Genomic DNA, 20,654 nt, shown 5'->3' on the forward strand with positions numbered 1-20,654 from the left:
GTCCCATCTTTGCTTGCAAAGACTGAACTTTTTGGTAGATCCTATTGCCGATTCCAGGCGGCACGGTGGCTAAGTGGTTAGCACTGTCGCCTCACAGCAAGAAGGTCTTGGGTTTGATCCCCAGGTGGGGAGGTCCGGGTCCTTTCTGTGCGGAGTTTGCATGTTCTCCCGGTGTCTGCGTAGGTTTCCTCCGGATGCTCCGGTTTCCTCCCACAGTCCAAAGACATGCAGCCATGCTAATTGGAGACACTGAATTGTCCTATAGGTACCTAGCCACAAGGATGCATAAACCAGTGCATTATAGTGACGGTCCCAAGCCCGGATAAATAGGGAGGGTTGTGTCAGGAAGGGCATCCGGCGTAAAAACTTCCAAATTAATAATGCGGATCACGATCCGCCAGCGACCCCCAACGAGAGCAGCCGAGGAAATAGATAGAGATTGCTGATTCCCATGCTCATGCTAGTGGAACATTTTTTTTTGCCTCCATTCTAACTTTTATTTTGCCTTTGTTCCAACTTTTATAAGTGTGTTGCAGGCATCAAATTTAAAGTTTTTATATGTACATAAACAAATGACAGATTCTTTTTTTATGCCATTTTACAAAATGACCCAACTTTTGTTTTGTACATCAACACTCATTATATACAAAGTATATTACATTATATATTAAATATCACATTATATAAAATTATCTGCAAAAATGTCAAACTGTCAGTAAGCTTGTCTGTTAAGACCAAACAATAGTAATAATGTTAATAACATAATGAACCAGTTATGTAGTAGTAACTAACATAAAACCTTTTGTCTTTTGTTTTCAAAGAACAAATATTAGGAAGCCAGCTCCCTGCACAGTAAGTATTACAGATCATTCCAAATACATATAGTACAAATACATTTTGGGTTTTTTTATATACCCAGGCCAGTGTATAGCATTATGTTCAGCAAAATACAATATTTTTTTGACACAAATATGTACACTGATCAACTATAACATTAAAACCACCTCCTTGTTTCTACACTCACTGTCCATTTAATCAGCTCCACTTACCATATAGAAGCACTTTGTACTCCATCTGTTTCTCTACATATCTTTTAGCCTGCTTTCACCCTGTTCTTCAATGGTCAGGACCCCTACAAGACCACCACAGAGCAGGTATTATTTAGGTGGTGGATCATTCTCAGCACTGCAGTGACACAGTCATGGTGTTGGTGTGTTAGTGTGTGTTGTGCTGGTATGAGTGGATAAGACACAGCAGCACTGCTGGAGTTTCTAAATACCATGTCCACTTTCTGTCCACTCTATTAGACACTCCTACCTAGTTAGTTCACCTTGTAGATGTAAAGTCAGAAACAATCGCTCATCTATTGCTGCTGTTTGAGTTGGGCATCTTTGAGACCTTCATCAGTGGCAACAGGACGCTGCCCATGGGGTGCTGTTGGCTGGATATTTTTGGTTGGTGGACTATTCTCAGTCCAGCAGTGACAGTGAGGTGTTTAAAAACTGCAGTGCTGAGAATGATCCACCACCCAAATAATACCTGCTCTGTAGTGGTCCTGGGGGAGTCCTGACCATTGAAGAACAGCATGAAAGAGGGCTACAAAGCATGCAGAGAAACAGACGGATTACAGTCAGTAATTGTAGAACTACAAAGTGCTTCTCTTTGGTAGGTGGAGCCGATAAAATGGACAGTGTGTAGAAACAAAGAGGTGGTTTTAATGTTATGGCTGATCTGTGTATATTTACATTATTAGGCCTTTATATTAGAAATGGCCACATCTACAGTACGTTACTGAAGACCATGTTAGATGAAGAGTAAACTGTTAGAAGAAGAATAGTCAGTTGACACCATGCATGATTAAAAGTCAAATCCATGACATTTAGCAATGATGCTCTATAATCTGGTTTCACAGGAGCCAGAGGATGAGTGTGACTATGAAATCTGTAATGGTGATGATGAACGTGAGTATTTTTTAAAACTATTTTTTTTAATGTTTGAGAATAAAGGTTTTGTCGCTGTAAAGATTTTAGATCCACTATATACAGTGTATCACAGAAGTGAGTACACCCCTCACATTTCTGCAGATATTTAAGTATATCTTTTCATGGGACAACACTGACAAAATGACACTTTGACACAATGAAAAGTAGTCTGTGTGCAGCTTATATAACAGTGTAAATTTATTCTTCCCTCAAAATAACTCAATATACAGCCATTAATGTCTAAACCACCGGCAACAAAAGTGAGTACACCCCTAAGCGACTACACCCCTAAATGTCCAAATTGAGCACTGCTTGTCATTTTCCCTCCAAAATGTCATGTGATTTGTTAGTGTTACTAGGTCTCAGGTGTGCATAGGGAGCAGGTGTGTTCAATTTAGTAGTACAGCTCTCACACTCTCTCATACTGGTCACTGAAAGTTCCAACATGGCACCTCATGGCAAAGAACTCTCTGAGGATCTTAAAAGACGAATTGTTGTGCTACATGAAGATGGCCAAGGCTACAAGAAGATTGCCAACACCCTGAAACTGAGCTGCAGCACAGTGGCCAAAATCATCCAGCGTTTTAAAAGAGCAGGGTCCACTCAGAACAGACCTCGCGTTGGTCGTCCAAAGAAGCTGAGTGCACGTGCTCAGCGTCACATCCAACTGCTGTCTTTGAAAGATAGGCGCAGGAGTGCTGTCAGCATTGCTGCAGAGATTGAAAAGGTGGGGGGTCAGCCTGTCAGTGCTCAGACCATACGCCGCACACTACATCAAATTGGTCTGCATGGCTGTCACCCCAGAAGGAAGCCTCTTCTGAAGTCTCTACACAAGAAAGCCCACAAACAGTTTGCTGAAGACATGTCAACAAAGGACATGGATTACTGGAACCATGTCCTATGGTCTGATGAGACCAAGATTAATTTGTTTGGTTCAGATGGTCTCAAGCATGTGTGGCGGCAATCAGGTGAGGAGTACAAAGATAAGTGTGTCATGCCTACAGTCAAGCATGGTGGTGGGAATGCCATGGTCTGGGGCTGCATGAGTGCAGCAGGTGTTGGGGAGTTACATTTCATTGAGGGACACATTAACTCCAATATGTACTGTGAAATACTGAAGCAGAGCATGAACCCCCCCTCCGGAAACTGGGTCGCAGGGCAGTGTTCCAGCATGATAATGACCCCAAACACACCTCTAAGACGACCACTGCTTTATTGAAGAGGCTGAGAGTAAAGGTGATGGACTGGCCAAGCATGTCTCCAGACCTAAACCCAATAGAACATCTTTGGGGCATCCTCAAGCGGAAGGTGGAGGAGCGCAAAGTCTCGAATATCCGCCAGCTCCGTGATGTCGTCATGGAGGAGTGGAAAAGCATTTCAGTGGCAACCTGTGAAGCTCTGGTAAACTCCATGCCCAGGAGAGTTAAGGCAGTTCTGGGAAATAATGGTGGCCACACAAAATATTGACACTTCAGGAACTTTCACCAAGGGGTGTACTCACTTTTGTTGCCGGTGGTTTAGACATTAATGGCTGTATATTGAGTCATTTTGAGGGAAGAATAAATTTACACTGTTATATAAGCTGCACACAGACTACTTTTCATTGTGTCAAAGTGTCATTTTGTCAGTGTTGTCCCATGAAAAGATATACTTAAATATCTGCAGAAATGTGAGGGGTGTACTCACTTTTGTGATACACTGTATATATGGCTTACGGTTTAAACATGGGGGGCTGTAATTCTAATACTGGAAAGGGACATGCTCAAACTTTAAGGCACAAACTTTAAAGGTTTAAAGCACAATTCCTTAGAATGTCATCATATGCTGAATAACTACTATTTTCTTCATTTATGCCTAGTTCACACTACATGATTTTTGCCCTGATTTTCGTTCGCCAACTGGTCGCTGCTAGATGTGGCAGCTTGGAGGCAACTCGGCGTTTGCTCTGGGCTTGAAACCCGGCTCTCGATCGCTATGTGTGAAGTGTTTAACGACTCGATCCGAGAGGCTTACCAAGCACTCTGCGACTCAAGAAAAATATCTAGCATGTTAAATATCTGGACCTGTCGGCGACTTAAAATCGTGTAGTGTGAAAGTCGTTGCGAGCAGGTTGCGAATGGCAGTGAGTGCTATGTGGAACTACAGCCAATGAAAACGCAGGATACGGGGTGAGGGGAAACCCGGGGAAGGAGTGTAAAAACGTGGGACAGGGGCATAATATAGTTTCCATCAGAATACATCAGCACACGCACAAGCCTTACAGTATTTTGTGATCTTATCCACACCAAGCCATAAAACCCACGCTGCATTGCAAAAAAATATTTATTAACATCCAACTCACTACAGAACAGACAATCCCTGCTGGTCGTGTAGCCCAATCCACTCAGATTTATTTATTTTTTCCTACTTGCTTTTACGCTGCACATCAGTGCATAAACAACCTTGAACGCTTGCTTATTGTTGACGTGCATTTTTGGACGTGGTATCACTAAACCCCTTGTAACTTCTCGCATGCGTTTTCATGACAAAATGTAGTTTGGGAGACCTGATAGACTTCCCTGTGATCCTCATGGTGATACATCGTGTAGTGTGTAATCCCCTATCTCAGATCAGTCGTGTAGTGTGAAATACAAAGCTACTTAAAGGACTCCCGATTACAAGAGATCCAGTTGTGTAGTGTGAACTGTACAGAGATCTGATGACTTGGAAAGTCGTGTAGTGTGAACTTGGCATAAGAGGCCTGACCAAACCAGCGGACTAGACCTTTATTTCTTAGCCACCAAATTTCTTAATATAGTTGGCACTATGCATTTGGGAGAGTAGCATTCTCCAGGCATCTACCATGTCAGACTGCTGAATGGTAATGCATGGTTTACTACTTTAGAGAATGTGTTTTCACTGCAGTTCAAGGTTGGTGTGTTTTACACCAGTCCAGCTGACATCTGGTGTTTATCATGGTGATCTTATACTACAGTTTAGATATTTCCTCTATTTATTTTGCTGCTTGTGTTTTAATAGAGATTGCATGGCTGCATTACATTTACATTTTTGGCATTTAGCAGAAACATGTTCAATAAGTGACTTACAGTACTGTGGGAGTATACTGTCTAAGCAATTGAGGGTAAAGGGTCTTGCTCAAGGGCCCAACAGTGGCAACCTGGCAGGGGTGACGCTTGAACCGGTGATCTTTTGATCACTAGTCCAGTTCCCTAACTACTAGACAACAACTGCCATTTATTAAAAAAAGTTGCATGCTTTGTTATATGCAGCTACCAGAAATGTGTGTGGTTAAAAAGCTTTTATTATACCATTTTATCAGATTATACAAAGATTATACAAAGAGATTACGGTGTTCAGGTGAATTGGGTGATTGGTGTATTTTAATGAGATTTTACATTTAATAAAACATACATGTATTGGTGCTGTCTGATAGCTGAAGAACCAGAGAAAGAAGCAGACGAAAGACCACCATCCATCCCCGTCCCATTGCCAAGAGAGTATGTAACAACCTTATATATACACAAAACTATATTTACTTAAAATGAATTAAACTGTTTAACATATTTAACAGCATCTAAATGTGTGTCTATATTTATTAGGAAAAATAAAAAGCCACCACTTTTTCAGGTATGTAAATCTGACATCTGAATGTATCTTCTCTACATGTGGTGCAATGTCATAATATAATATAATTTCATAATTTTTAAATTTTCAGAAACCAAGCCTTCCAGCAAAAGATCACAAAGGTAAAAATACTTCAGTTATGAAAAGAACAAAATTGATAAAGGGGGTAAAGGAATTAGACACCGCAAATACACCGATCAGCCATAACATTAAAACTACTGTCCATTTTATCAGCTCCACAGAAGCACTTTGTAGTTCTACAATTACTGACTGTAGTCCATCTATTTCTCTCAATGGCCAGGAGCCCCACAGGACCACCACAGAGTAGGTATTATTTAGGTGGTGGATGATTTTCAGCACTGCAGTGACTCTGACATGGTAGCGGTGTGTTAGTGTGTGTTGTGCTGGTATGAGTGGATCAGACACAGCAGCTCTGCTGGAGTTTTTAAATACTGTGTCCACCCACCCTCCACTCTATTAGACACTCCTACCTAGTTGGTTCACCTTGTAGATGTAAAGTCACAGACGAGCGCTCATCTATTGCTGCTGTTTGAGTTGGTCATCTTCTAGACCCAAATAATACCTACTCTGTTGTTGAACTACAAAGAACTACAATTGTAGAACTACAAAGTGCTTCTCTATGGTAAGTGGAGCTGATAAAATGGACAGTGAGTGTAGAAACAAGGAGGTGGTCATAATGTTATGCCTGAACTGTGTAAATGAGCACTTTGTTGCAAAGCTGCTGGTGGTGAACTCATGTGTTTTGAAGAACCACATGTAAACACAGACAGGAGAGCTCAGAGCATGGGAGGCAGAACAGTTAAGCTCTGGCTATGCTATACTAATACTACTGTAGAATGTTTAGAAAGTTAAACAAGAAAACCATGAACACTAAACCCTACACTAATTGCTAAATGCTTATCTATGAGCTATGTTAGGTACTACACTATGCTCATGCTAATCACTAACAAGAATAACAGGAAGTGCTAAACCCTACATTCAACTACTTTAAACTAAGAGGAACACAAGACCCTAATTGCTAATGTAAACCCTAATCACTAAAGCTAACAGAACAAACAACACTAAACTAGCCTACAAAATAATTAAGCTAAGCTAAATAGTCAAATAAGGAACTACTAAGAAATGGTAGGAGCGAGAAATCTAGAATCTAGGAGCATAGAGAACTGGCAGGATAATAGCACATGGGAAAATCACAAAGATACACAGAACAGGACTACAGAAAGGACACAAGGAAATACCACTAGAAACAAGGAACCAGGAACTAGAACAGATTAAGCATAGGTTCATGCAGTAGTCAGGGCAAAAATATCTAGGATAATGTTAATGTCCAACCAAGGGAACAGAATGTGTGTGTTCGTTTGTGTGTGTTTTTATATTAATTAATCAATCGTGTTCCACTTCTGCATTCTTTAGGGCATTTGGTTGGGTATTTGATTGCTGAATTAAAACAAAAACAGTCAATGTGGCAAATGTTGCATTATGTAAACAATTATTTTATTAAAAGTATTTCAGCTTTTTTTTTTTCTTCTATTTTCTCCCATTCTTTCTCCCAGTTAAGGTCTATTTCCCGCTCACGCCTCCTCCGACCCTCCTCCGAGTCCTTAGTGGACGCTTTCTTTACCACCCATGCACTCTGCCTAGGCACCTCTATCTGCTAATTAGGGTCCTTGCACAGCTTTAGAACACTCCACCCATATAGTCTGGTCATCCCGCCCCAGCCAATGAGAGTCTGCTGCAGGCACTGCCTGCAGATGGCGCCCAGCCGACCGGTGGCAACGCCAAGTTTTGAACCAAGAAGTTCAAAATCTCGGCGCTGGTGTGCTAGCGGAATATCCCGCTGCGCCACCTGGGTGCCAAAGTATTTCAGTCATGAAGAGTAATTATCTCTTAGCTCGGTCTTGATGCCATAATAACAAGAGTTCTGCTTTAAAACAGTGGCTAAGTAATAACAGGGTGTGGCCAAGATAACCAGTCACATTAGATTACTTGCTGTTTAATCATATGTATCAGCTATAAAAGAACTCTTATTAGCACTTTGATGTGAATTTTAAACATAATAACATTTTACAAATGACTTCGAGCAGCTTAAAAAGTATTTTTAACATAGGGCAGCTTTCAAATATGCATAGTAGTAGGTATTTAAATTCTTTAAAAGTCATGTCAAGTGCATCAGCAAAGAGTAACAGTGGTCACAAGATCACAAGGGGAAACTAACTAATAGGGATGTGCGGCACATGATGGTTTCTCAATGCCCCCAAAGGTTTAACCATAAAAAAAAACCAAAATTGAATAATGCACAATTGCACATTTATGTCCCACAATCCTGTTACGTCTTTTGTGTAAAAGGCCAAACTGAAAATATGCAAACCTAAATAACTATGCAATTGAAGTGATAAGTTTTGGGCTGCCTACACAATACACCTACAGGAACTTTTATAACAATCCCATTATAAATCCATAAGCATAAATATGGAGTAGCTCCCCGCTTAGTAGCAATAACAGCTTCCACTCTTCTGAAAATACATTTTGGCCCATTCATCTAGAAGAACATTTGTGAGACAGACACATATTGTCAACAGGCCCTGGCTCACAGTCTCTATTCTAGTTCGTGCCAAAGGTGTTCAATGGGGTTGAGGTCAGGGTTTTGTGTGGGTCAGTCAGGTTTTTCCACACCAGACTCACCCACTCATGCCTGTATGGATGTTGCTTTGTACACTGGGGCAGAGTCATGCTGGAACAGAAAAGGCCTTTCCAAAATTGTTCCAAGAAAGTTGGAAGCATATACAGTGGTGTTAAAAAAAAAAGCAGTCCAACACCATTAACCTGATAAATCACTGTTTTTAGTAGAAATGCTATTTCTACATAGCAAATAATTTACTTGAAAGTGTAGTAGAGTAATGAAAACAAAACAAACCCAACAATTAGGACATGCATGCCACTCATGAGTAATTGAAGCATTGATTGAAAGGAGGTTGTTCAAAATAATAGCAGTGAGGAGTTCAATTGGTGAAATCATTCATTCTGCAGAAGAACGGGTGTCAAATTTGGCCCTTATTTAATTTAGGAGGGGGGCAAATGTTGCACAGCTTGGTCATAGCGCGTTTCCTTCTGAAATACTGGGTAAAATGGGTTGTTCCAAACATTGTTCTGATGAACAGCGTACTTTGATTAAAAAGTTGATTTTAGAGGGAAAAAACATACAGAGAAGTGCAGCACATTATTGGCTGCTCAGCTAAAATGATCTCAAATGCCTTGAAGTGACAACCAAAACCTGAAAGACGCAGAAGGAAGCGTGGAACTACTGTTCAAATGGATCGAAGAATAGCCAAAATGGCAAATACTCAGCCAATGATCACCTTCAGAAAGAATTAGGAACATCTGAAGTTACCAGTGAGTACAGAAGATGATTAAGTGAAGCCAAGTCCCGTTGTTAAGATAAAGACGTGTCCTGAATGGGTTAACATTTGCCAAGAACACATTGACTGGTCCAAAGAGAAACGGCTCAACATTTTGTGGACTGGTGAAAGCAAAATTTTTCTTTTTGGGTCTAGTGGCTGTAGACAGTATGACAGACGACCATCGAGCACTGAATTCAAGCCAAAGTTCACTGTGAAGACAGTAAAGCATGGTGGTACAAAATGATGATATGGGGATGTTTCTCATACCATGGTGTTACGTCTATTTATCACATACGAGGGATCATGGATCAGTTTAAATATATCAGAATACTTGAGGAGATCATGTTGCCCTATGTTGAAGAAGAAATGTCCTTAAAATGGGTGTTTCAACATGACAATGACCCAAAACATCTTGGTTACAGACAAACAAGACTGAGGTAATAGAGTGACCAGCCCAATCCCCTGACTTCAATCTCATAGAGAACTTGTGGGCTGAAATCTGAAGCGCATTTTTTTGATGCAAAACCCAAAATTGCAGAAGAACTGTGGAATGTCGTCTAATCATCCTGGACTGGAATACCTGTTCAGAGGTGCCAGAAGTTGATCGACTCCATGCAACACAGATCTCAGAAACAATTGTTTTGCCACTAAATATTAGTTCAGTAATTTAAAGTAAAGTTTATTAGTTTATTAGGATTTTAACGTCATGTTTTTACACGTTGGTTACATTCATGACAGGAACGGTAGTTATTCATTACACAAGGTTTATCAGTTCACAAGTTTATATCAAGCACAGTTTTGGACAATTTAGTATCTTCAATTCACCTCACTTGCATGTCTTTGGACTGTGGGAGGAAACCGGAGCACCCGGAGTAAACCCACGCAGACACGGGGAGAACATGCAAACTCCACACAGAAAGGACCCGGACCGCCCCACCTGGGGTTTTAAAGTAAAGTAAAACCTCAAACATTTTTTCATGTTATAGATAATGTTTTTGAGTTTTTAATGAAAAATGCTGGCACTGCTATTATTTTGAACAGCCTAATATTCATTTTTCTTAACTTTCTGTAAAGGATTAACACAAACTGGCAAAATTTTGTTAATGTTTTGATTTAGAATTGAAAGTGTAGTATTTTCAGTGCATTTGCATTTATGGAAATTAAAGTTATTATAATGATTTTGTGCTTTATTCTCTTTTTTAAAATCACTGCTATTTTTTTGAACACTACTGTACGTGTCCAAAATATCTTGGTATGCTAAAGCATTAAGATTTTACTTCACTGGAACCAAGAGGCCTAGGCCAAGCTCTGAAAAACAACCCCATAGCATTATGCATCCACCACCAAACTTTACAGCTGGTACAATGCAATACAGCAGGTAATGTTTTCCTGGTAATCACCTAACCCACACTTGCCCATGCTTATACACTGATCAGCCATAACATTAAAACCACCTCCTGGTATCAGCTCCACTTACCATATAGAAGCACTTTGTAGTTCTACAGTTACTTGCTGTAGTCCATCTGTTTCTCTACATACTTTTTTAGCCTCCTTTCATGCTGTTCTTCAAATGGTCAGGACCCCCACAGGACCACTACAGAGCAGGTATTATTTAGGTGGTGGATGATTCTCAGCACAGCAGTGACAATGACATGGTGTTGGTGTGTTAGTGTGTGTTGTGCTGGTATAAGTGGATCAGACACAGCAGCGCTGCTGGAGTTTTTAAATACCGTGTCCAATCACTGTCCACTCTATTAGACACTCCTACCTGGTTGGTCCACCTTGTAGATGTAAAGTCAGAGACGATCGCTCATCTATTGCTGCTGTTTGAGTTGGTCATCTTCTAGACTTTCATCAGTGGTCACAGGACGCTGCCCATGGGGCACTGTTGGCTGGATATTTTTGGTTAGTGGACTATTCTCAGTCCAGCAGTGACAGTAAGGTGTTTAAAAACTCCAGCAGCGCTGCTGTGTCTGAACCACTCAAACCAGCACAACACACACTAACACACCACCACCATGTCAGTGTCACTGCAGTGCTGAGAATGAGCCACCACTCAAATAATACCTACTACTCTGTAGTGGTCCTGTGGGGGTCCTGACCATTGAAGAACAGGGTGAAAGGGGGCTAACAAAGCATGCAGAGAAACAGATGGACTACAGTCAGTAATTGTAGAACTACAAAGTGCTCCTATATGGTAAGTGGAGCTGATAAAATGGACAGTGAGTGTAGAAACAAGGAGGTGGATTTAATCTTATGGCTGATCAGTGTAATTGAGAGATGACTGCATATATGAGCAATGGTTATGCCACAGTCATTGGTGGCTATGAGTCAAAGAGGGCAAAATCAGCTTGGCTCTTTGTATGGAAGGGGAGTTATTTCTGTTATTAATATCATGTCACTATCAGCCATCATTGATTTCCTGTATACAGAAATATTAGTGCCTTCTTAGTTTTAGTTGTTTCAGAGGAAGTAAGCACTAGCCAAGTTTAGGTAGTAAGTGAAAGTAAGTAAAAAGGCAACAGGGTAAAAATAAAACAAGTTAAAAAAAAGTCACGTAAACCAAATTTATTAAGCACTCTGATTAAGCACTAATGAACTTTTACTGGTGTATCTAATACTCTACAGCTTCAGCAACAAACAGAACTCAGGATTCAGCCACCTCCATACCCAACCCCACCAGCACTGGTTTCCATATTATAAAGTAAGTTCCACACAAAGAATATTAGTCAAACTGAGTGAATATCCAACAAACAACAGTCTTTAATACTGGTTTAATCCTTTTTCATTTATTATAGCAGAAGGATGCCTATGCAGCGTGAGATTGCCTGCCAGAGTAAGTGCTCCTACTGGTCATTTATCACACATCCACACACCCACTCAGTTACAGTCTTTTTTTCTGGTGGTTGTTTTTAGAACTTGTCTGTTATGTGCCTATTGATTCAGGGTCTCCAGCAGGGAGAGGAAGCTTATCTCAGGAGGACAGTGCCACTAGACAGCAAGAGGAGGTGATTAACATGCCTACATAAACATCTCCCAGTAATATTTCCTTTTATCTGTTAGGTTGCGCATGCATAGTTAGTTACATTATTATCTTTATGTTTAAATATGTTGTTTCTCAAACATTTTAAAACTGTCATCTTGCTTTGGTTCTGGAAGCTGGAAAGTAATGGGTAGGACAACAGAGTCAACACACTGCAGCTGTACCATGTTATTTAGTCTCAGTATCTTTATTACAGGATGACTTACATTTATGGCATTTAGCAGACGACTTTATCCAAAGCGACTTACAGTTGTGACCGTATACAGTATAAGCAATTGAGGGTTAAGGGTCCTGTTCAAGGGCCCAACAGAAGCAACCTGGCAATGGCGGGGCTTGAACCAGCAACCTTCTGATTACTAGTCCAGTACCTTAACCACTAAGCTACAACTGCCCTTCATGCTAAAAGTCATTCACATATGCAAATTACAGACATTATAATATGCATTTTATTAAATAAAGCATGCATGCACAATTTGGGCATTTTATAAAATAGTCACATGATATAGGTTTACTCAGTGGACATACAATTATTGACTGTAGCCCATATGCTGCACTGCAAACTTTGTAAATCGTCCTTTAGATGGGCGCATCAGGGTAAGAAGAGAGGCGGCTGAAGTGATGCACCCATCATGCCTAGTGCTTACCGTACAAGCCTGTGGGGGCAGTGCTGCAGTTGGTCAGGTCTAGGTTCAGCAACGTTATGTGCCCAAAGAATGAGGTCAGCTGACTACCTGAATATACTGAACGACCAGGTTATTCCATCAATGGATTTTTTGTTCCCTGATGGCACGGGCATATTCCAAGATGACAATGCCAGGATTAATCGGGCTCATATTGTGAAAGAGTGGTTCAGGGAGCATGAGACATCATTTTCACACATGGATTGACCACCACAGAGTTCAGACCTGAACCCCATTGAGAGTCTTTGGGATGTGCTGGAGAAGACTTTGTGCAGTCGTCCAAATCTCCCATCATCAATACAAGATCTTGGGGAAAAATTAATGCAACTCTGGACAGAAATAAATGTTGTGACATTGCAGAAGCTTGTGGAAACGATGCCACAGCGGATGCGTGCCGTAATCAAAGCTAAGGGCGGTCCAACCAAATATTAGAGTGTGTGACCTTTTTTTGGCCAGGCAGTGTATTTGGTGTTTGGAGCAACATACACACCACAGTCAGTGATTGTATACACACAGTGTAAAATACATGATAAAATTACCTATAAATGTGTGGGTCTACTTAATAAAGTATGTGTTGAGCAGCTGTACAACAACAGGTAGTAACTTTTGCTTTCAACCTGCAGGAAGCCGGTGTGTATAAACAACCTTGGTATGCCGGTTCTACTGATCGCAAAAAAGCAGAGGACGCCCTCATGCGATCAGCCATGGTATGTCATGCTAACACAATGCTACCTCACAAGGGGACACATGGCAAACAGTGTACATTTTTGATGCTCTGATATAAAATTACTGTGATTTTTAAAATAACTTTTAAATTTATTTTTCAAAAATATTTGAGCTCAGTGTTTTATTTAGTTTTTTCCCCAATTTCCCCCCCCTAATCTAGTCGTGTCCAATTACCCCGATTGCGTCCTCTATACTGATTCGACCCTTCACCGCTGACTGAGGACGCCTCTCAACTGACATACACCCCCTCCGGCACATACAGTCAGTACAGACTGCATTTTTCACCTGCACGAGTCGAGTTCATACACTTCACGGGCACTGTGTATGGAGGGCCACACCCCCTGTGCAGGCGCCATAAGTCAGCCAGCAGGGCCCGCAGTTGCACCTATGATCCGACTTTCTTACCCTCTAACCCTGAACAACAGCCAATCGTTGTTCATGCTGCTGCCCAGTCGGAAAGGCAGAGCTGAGATTCGATACAATGTATTCGAGGCCCCAACTCTGGTGCGCTAGCGTACTTTACCGCTGCGCCACCTGAGCAGCGAGCTCAGTGTTTTATTGAACATATTTTGAAGTAATGGCTAATCAAAAGGCAAACATGTACAAAAAAGGAAGTAACTATAAATTATGTGGTGAACAATGAGGTTAATTTTTGTTGCATTTAAATTTGATGTCTTTTTCACCTCAGGATGGTTCTTACCTGTTAAGAAAGAGTTCAGGAGTGGACGCTCTGCAGCCCTACACTTTAGTTGTGTTCTACAATGGAAGAGTTTACAACATTCCAGTGCGCTATATCCCCACCACCAAACAGTACGCCCTGGGCAAGCACAAGAACGGAGAGGAGGTAAAGAACAAAGAGATTAGAAACATGTTATTTGTGTTAATTTCAGAAAGAATGTACTGGAAATGTACACTTTAATTCCAAGGTACAAACAATAATAACATCAAATATGTTAAAATGAGGTACCTTAGGTTTATAATGAGTGCACTACATTATATAACAAGGTTTCTAAAAGTCAGTTCTGGAGGCCCATTGTTCTGAGGAGTTTCCTGTTTTCCCTAATCCCAGCACACCTGATCCAGCTCATAAAGGCTTAATTAGCTCATGAGCAAAATCAGGTGTACCAGGATTAGCCTGAAAACTGCACAAAAATGGACCTCCAGGACTGAAATAGAGAAACCATCTTACACTGATCAGCCATAACATTAAAACCACCTCCTTGTTTCTACACTCGCTGTCAATTTTATTAGCTCCACTTACCATATAAAAGCAATTTGAACTGACTGTAGTCCATCTGTTTCTCTACATACTGTTTTAGCCTGCTTTCACTCTGTTCTTCAATGGTCAGGACCCCCACAGAGCAGATATTATTTAGGTGGTGGATCATTCTCAGCTCTGCAGTGACACTGACATGGTGGTGGTGTGTTAGTGTGTGTTGTGCTGGTATGAGTGGATCAGACACAGCAGCACAGCTGGAGTTTTTAAATACCGTGTCCACTCACTGTCCACTCTATTAGACACTCCTACCTAGTTGGTCCACCTTGTGAATGTAAAGTCAGAGACGATCGCTCATCTATTGCTGCTGTTTGAGTTGCTCATCTTCTAGACCTTCATCAGTGGTCACAGGACGCTGCCCATGGAGTGCTGTTGGCTGGTGGACTATTCTAAGTCCAGCAGGGACAGTGAGGTGTTTAAAACCTCCATCAGCATTGCTGTGTCTTATTTACTCATACCAGCACAACACTCACTAACACACCACAACCATGTCGGTCCTGTGAGAGTCCTGACCATTGAAGAACAGCATTAAAGGGGGCTAACAAAGCATGCAGAGATACAGATGGACTACAGTCAGTAATTGTAGAACTACAAAGTGCTACTATATGGTAAGTGGAGCTGATAAAATGGACAGTGAGTGTAGAAACAAGGAGGTGGTTTTTATCTTATGGCTGATCGTGTATATTTATATTTAAGTAAACATTTCCTCAAACATGTGATTTAATAACAGTGAAAGTATTGAGAAATCAGATTACTTATTTCCCTTTTTATGCATTGCCCTAATGATGTAATTTCCCTGTGCTCTCTGGCGACCCCTGTTTTTTACACAGGCTAGCACCAGGCCAGTGCCACCAGTTTAATTTATATAAATTATAATAATGACCCACTTTTCCATCCAAAATCTCTTCTTTTTCTACAGAACAGTCTGTTAGTAAAAGGATATTTGTAGTTAACATTAGTTTAGTGGCTACATGTTTACATTTACAACATTTAGCCGACATGTTTATCCAAAGCTGTAACAGGGAAGGACACGCCTCTCTAAAAAGAGAGTGAGGGGAATCCCCACACACCTGGTGGAGTAGAAATTTAACCCAAGATGCAGAATATCAAGTCAAGGTAGGATAATAATGTGGCTATATAACCACAAAATAAAAAGGGTATTAATTTAGAAAGTAAAACGGCCAATTAATAAACACAAAGTAACAAAGGAAATAATGACACTGAAAATATTAATCTGTCACCTGCTTCGGAGTATAGAAGATAGAACAGGGACAGTGCAGAAATAAGGGCTGAATGACACTATTTGGTGGATCTGGTACCGGGTAAGCTTCCCCACCCACTGTGCTTCCCTCGTGCCATGGGTGGTGCATGTACTCACCTTAGAAAAGTGGCCAATAGCACTGCTGAGGATTTGAACCCTGGATTTCAGTGGTAGTCGATTAGCATAATGTACCACTGTGCCCCCTGAGCACCCAATTATTACTCAAAGTATTCACACTCATGTAAACAGAGACATGCGCCTGCTAGCCAACAATTACTAAACTACTGGTCTGGATGGATGGATAGATAACAGTATAAAAACAAGCAATCAAAATAAAAATTTACAGTATGATTCTATATACGTATATATTTATATATGTAATCACTTTTTATGGTGCATGCATAGCATACAAATGTAGGTATTTATTATAAATTATGAATTATTTTAAATTATGATGAATTGTTGAACAGTCTGATTGCAGTTGTAAGGAAAGATTTCCTGTGGCGTTCAGTCCTGCATTTGCCTGCAAACCACTCCAAAGAAAAGAGCACTGGCCACCACAGACTGATAGAAGTTGGTACGCTTCTCGTGGGAATTTTAAACAATCAGACCGGAAATTTGGTTTTCCAGATTTTGTCTGTTAAATCCGAAATCCGTTAAATGGAAAACTGTTAAAACTGTTAAATCAAGGCATAATTGGCAGTGCCTGCAGCAGGTACTAATTGGCCACCGTATCTGCAGGGTGGGGGCCGGACTATGTGTGGGGTGGGATCTTCACACGCTGTGTAAGGACCCTGATTGGCAGAAGAGACGCCTGTGCAGAATCCAGGGGCGAGAAGAGGAGGGCTGTGCAGCGACGTGCTCTCCTCGGATGCAATTGGGTATCCCTCAGCAGCGGAAGACAAATTGAGAGCGCTAAATCGGGAGTAAAATGGGGAGAAATGCATTAAAAAAAGCACTTTGTCTTGGTCAGGGTCTGAAGATTTCTTCACCCACACAGGAGCTTTTATACATCCCATTCCACTATAAGCAGTGTCTTACTTCTTAGTTTATGAACTAGACAATGTAATATGAAATAAAAAATTAACTATTTTTACTTTCCCTCACTTTTTTTTTACTTTCAGCGATTTAAAACCGTCTCTGACATGATTGAGAACCACCAAAGGAACGCACTGGTGTTGGTGGACACACAAAGCAACACCAAAGACTCCACCAAGCTGAAGCATGCAGTGAAGCCATAACACACACACATACACACAACAGTATCACAATTCATTTAAGCACAGCTCACAACCAGGCTGACAAGCATTTTTATAGCAAGCTACTGACTGTTGTAATGAAGAATGTATTAAAGTTCAAGTCATCATCTGTTTTTATTTCTGATGAACAGGTTTGGAATAGTTAGCACTGTATTCATACATAAGCTGTATTTTATGCATATTTTGGGTTAATAAAGTTCATCTTGGTAAATATTGTGCATAGTTTATTGTTTTTATTTTTATTTTGTTATATAAGAAGCCGGCATGGTGGCTCGGTGGGTAGCACCGTCACATAACAGCAAGAAGGTCCAGGGTTCGATCCCCAGGCAGGGCGGTCCGCGTCCTTTCTGTGCAGAGTTTGCATGTTCTCCCAGTGTCTGCATGGGTTTCCTCCGGGAGCTCCGGTTTCCTCCCACAGTCCAAAAACATGGTCAGGTTAATTGGAGACACTGAATTTCCCTACAGGTGAATGGATGCGTGTATGTGTGTCTGCCCTGTGGTGGACTGGCGCCCCGTCCAGGGTGTTACTGTGTGCCTCGCACCCATTGAAAAGCTGGGATAGGCTCCAGCAACAATGACCCTAATTGGATAAGTGGTTAAGAAAGTGAGTGAGTATATAAGAAGCAAAAAAAGCTGGTTGACATTATGTCTAGTATTTATACAGAGCTCACCAGATTTAAGACTTAAAATCTTTCACATCTGGTTGTCTACAATGTTTTGAAACCTGCAGTGATCATAAAACAACCAAACATCACTGTGTCTTTTTCTTTATCAAATATCTAAAACAGTATGACTTACAGCATGTACATACAGCACAAAACACAACATACAAGATAGAGCAAAGGCACTTTGTACATGGCTGAGAAATATTCACAGTTCTTAATGCTGTACAAGCATTTCCCCAGTGTTTTCTATTTAAAGTCATTAGTATTCAAGTCAAAAACAAATCAAGGACACTTGGTAGTGAATTTAGTATCATCTGAGTGAGAACTGACCAAAAAAAGGGCTAAACCGCTGGAATGCAAAATGACGTAGTCACATCAACAGAAATATGTGGAACAAATGATTTAAAGATAGCTTATTACCATAGATAACCTACATTATTTCTATTGTACACACTTTGGCATAAACATCAAAATAAATGTGAAAAGTTTTACTTGTGAGATCTACATATGAAGTGTTCAAGTTCTACATATGAATATGACGTTCAGCTATTAATAACACTGATGCCTTTACAAATCAGTCAAGAACACAAACTCAAAATAATACAATATTACATCATTCTTAAATAGCTGGAAACCTTTAGAGCAAATATCCTGTCACAATAGCATACACTGATCAGCCATAACATTAAAACCACATCCGTGTTTCTACACTCACTGTCCATTTTATCAGCTCCACTTACCATATAGAAGCACTTTGTAGTTCTACAATTACTGACTGTAGTCCATCTGTTTCTCTACATACTGTTTTAACCTGCTTTCACCCTGTTCTTCAATGGTCAGGACCACCACAGAGTAGGTATTATTTAGGTGGTGGATCATTCTCACTGCAGTGACACTGACATGGTGGTGGTGTGTTAGTGCGTGTTGTGCTGGTATGAGTGGATCAGATACAGCAGCGCTTCTGTCGTTTTTAAACACCTCACTGTCACTGCTGGACTGAGAATAGTCCACCAACCAAAAATATATACAGCGAACAGTGCCCCATGGGCAGCATCCTGTGACCTGACTTTACGTCTACAAGGTGGACCAACTAGGCAGGAGTGTCTAATAGAGTGGGCAGTGAGTGGACACACACTAACACACCACAACCGTGTCAGTGTCACTGCAGTGCTGAGAATGATCCACCACCTAAATAATACCTACTCTGTGGTGGTCCTGTGGGGGTCCTGACCTTGTAGAACTACAAAGTGCTTCTATATGGTAAGTGGAGCTGATAAAATGGACAGTGAGTGTAGAAACAAGGAGGTGGTTTTAATGTTATGGCTGATCAGTGTACACTCTAGCAAAATGTACAACTATATAAGACAACATAACATAGCTGGTTAAGAGCAGCGAGAAGAACACAGTTGTTACAACATGTATTATGATAATTAGGATGGTTAAAGTCAGAGCCAAACAGCAAAGCGGTTTATAGAAGAGGAAATTAAGCAATCAAACTAATTCTGAAGGTGCAACTCAAAGATCCAGATCAGTGTTAGATTCTTAAGAATCATGACTAACACTGTTTTCAAAACAGCTTACTGTCCAGAATTTAGCTTAACTAAAATAATTTAGTATTTACATTAGGGCAAACCTGCCGATTTGATCCCACCTACAGTGGTAACCAGAGCTTGGCTACAACAGTGCCATGTTATCATTGTGACAACACAACTAAGATGAATGTACTCTGAAATGTACTCTGAAATAATGCTAATAAATATATAATGCTGGTTTTGTTGTTCTACACTCCCTGAGATGGTTTATCAAGCCAAAAGTATTATGTTTGACTTTCTGATTAACAGTACACCTCAAAATCCAGTCATTTATACTGAGTGGCCTGCTTTGCACTCCCTGAGATTTGCACACCCAGTCCTTGATTTAAACCTGTATACAGTTACAGCCCACATAAAACCCTCTTGTACAGGAGTCCCCAACCTTATAAACAGTGCATACCCCCTGTTTACACTGTTGATTGACTGACAATAATAATAAGGTTGATTATAATTTGTTGACAAAAATAGTGACAGCATCCAAGGGGGCATCCATACAGTCAAGTGAAAAAGTCTGAATAACATTAGAACAAATTACAAAAGACCAAGATGTCTAGCTGATAAATGCACTCACAATGCATCTAAAATTAACATCCAATTTATCTATAATCAAAACACAACTTCCACCTGGTAACACCTACTACATTCTGTAGTAATGTACCATAGACCATAAACAACTAAAGAGGAAACGTAAGTTTGGCAACGAAGCAAGACATTTATTAAGTGCATAATAAATACGTTTTGAATAAAGACTCATGTTAGAATAGTGAACAGTGATATTAGTGAAATGCCCTTAGTTTAGGACAAACTATTAACGAAAACACTGCTGTGTCATTCCTACACAAGTAGTGTGTCATTTGACAGTACTTGAATGTATATCTACACCAATTATAGATTTTTATATATATGCTATCTATATATAGGCTGTTGATTAAAACAGACCAGACACCTGTGTATGCTGCTATAATGGGGCATAATTGTAATTATAAAATGATCTAAATTATTAATCAATATACTTAATACTTATCTGTCACACATGCAATCTGAAAAATAAATTTGCTTAGTGAATACAATACAATACAATACAATTCCAAAGAACAAGTACCTGTTAACCACTTTCAATAAAACAG

The 20,654-nt window shown here is 40.4% G+C and overlaps 1 protein-coding gene across 1 annotated transcript in view; it reads left to right on the plus strand.

The window, feature by feature from the left end:
- The window catches only part of blnk (B cell linker), a 40,584-nt gene extending 23,108 nt beyond the window's left edge, over positions 1-17,476 (plus strand). Inside the window, exons 13-23 of the mRNA XM_062995253.1 lie at positions 822-852; positions 1,913-1,961; positions 5,416-5,479; positions 5,582-5,609; positions 5,698-5,728; positions 11,654-11,729; positions 11,824-11,861; positions 11,972-12,033; positions 13,372-13,455; positions 14,163-14,318; positions 17,136-17,476. Of these exons, the coding sequence (XP_062851323.1) occupies positions 822-852; positions 1,913-1,961; positions 5,416-5,479; positions 5,582-5,609; positions 5,698-5,728; positions 11,654-11,729; positions 11,824-11,861; positions 11,972-12,033; positions 13,372-13,455; positions 14,163-14,318; positions 17,136-17,252 (736 nt within the window). The 3' untranslated portion in view covers positions 17,253-17,476. The remainder of the gene's footprint in view (positions 1-821; positions 853-1,912; positions 1,962-5,415; positions 5,480-5,581; positions 5,610-5,697; positions 5,729-11,653; positions 11,730-11,823; positions 11,862-11,971; positions 12,034-13,371; positions 13,456-14,162; positions 14,319-17,135) is intronic.
- The last annotated feature ends 3,178 nt before the right edge of the window (positions 17,477-20,654 follow it).

This window comes from Trichomycterus rosablanca, chromosome 5 (genome assembly GCF_030014385.1).
Source record: "Trichomycterus rosablanca isolate fTriRos1 chromosome 5, fTriRos1.hap1, whole genome shotgun sequence".
NCBI lineage: Eukaryota > Metazoa > Chordata > Actinopteri > Siluriformes > Trichomycteridae > Trichomycterus > Trichomycterus rosablanca.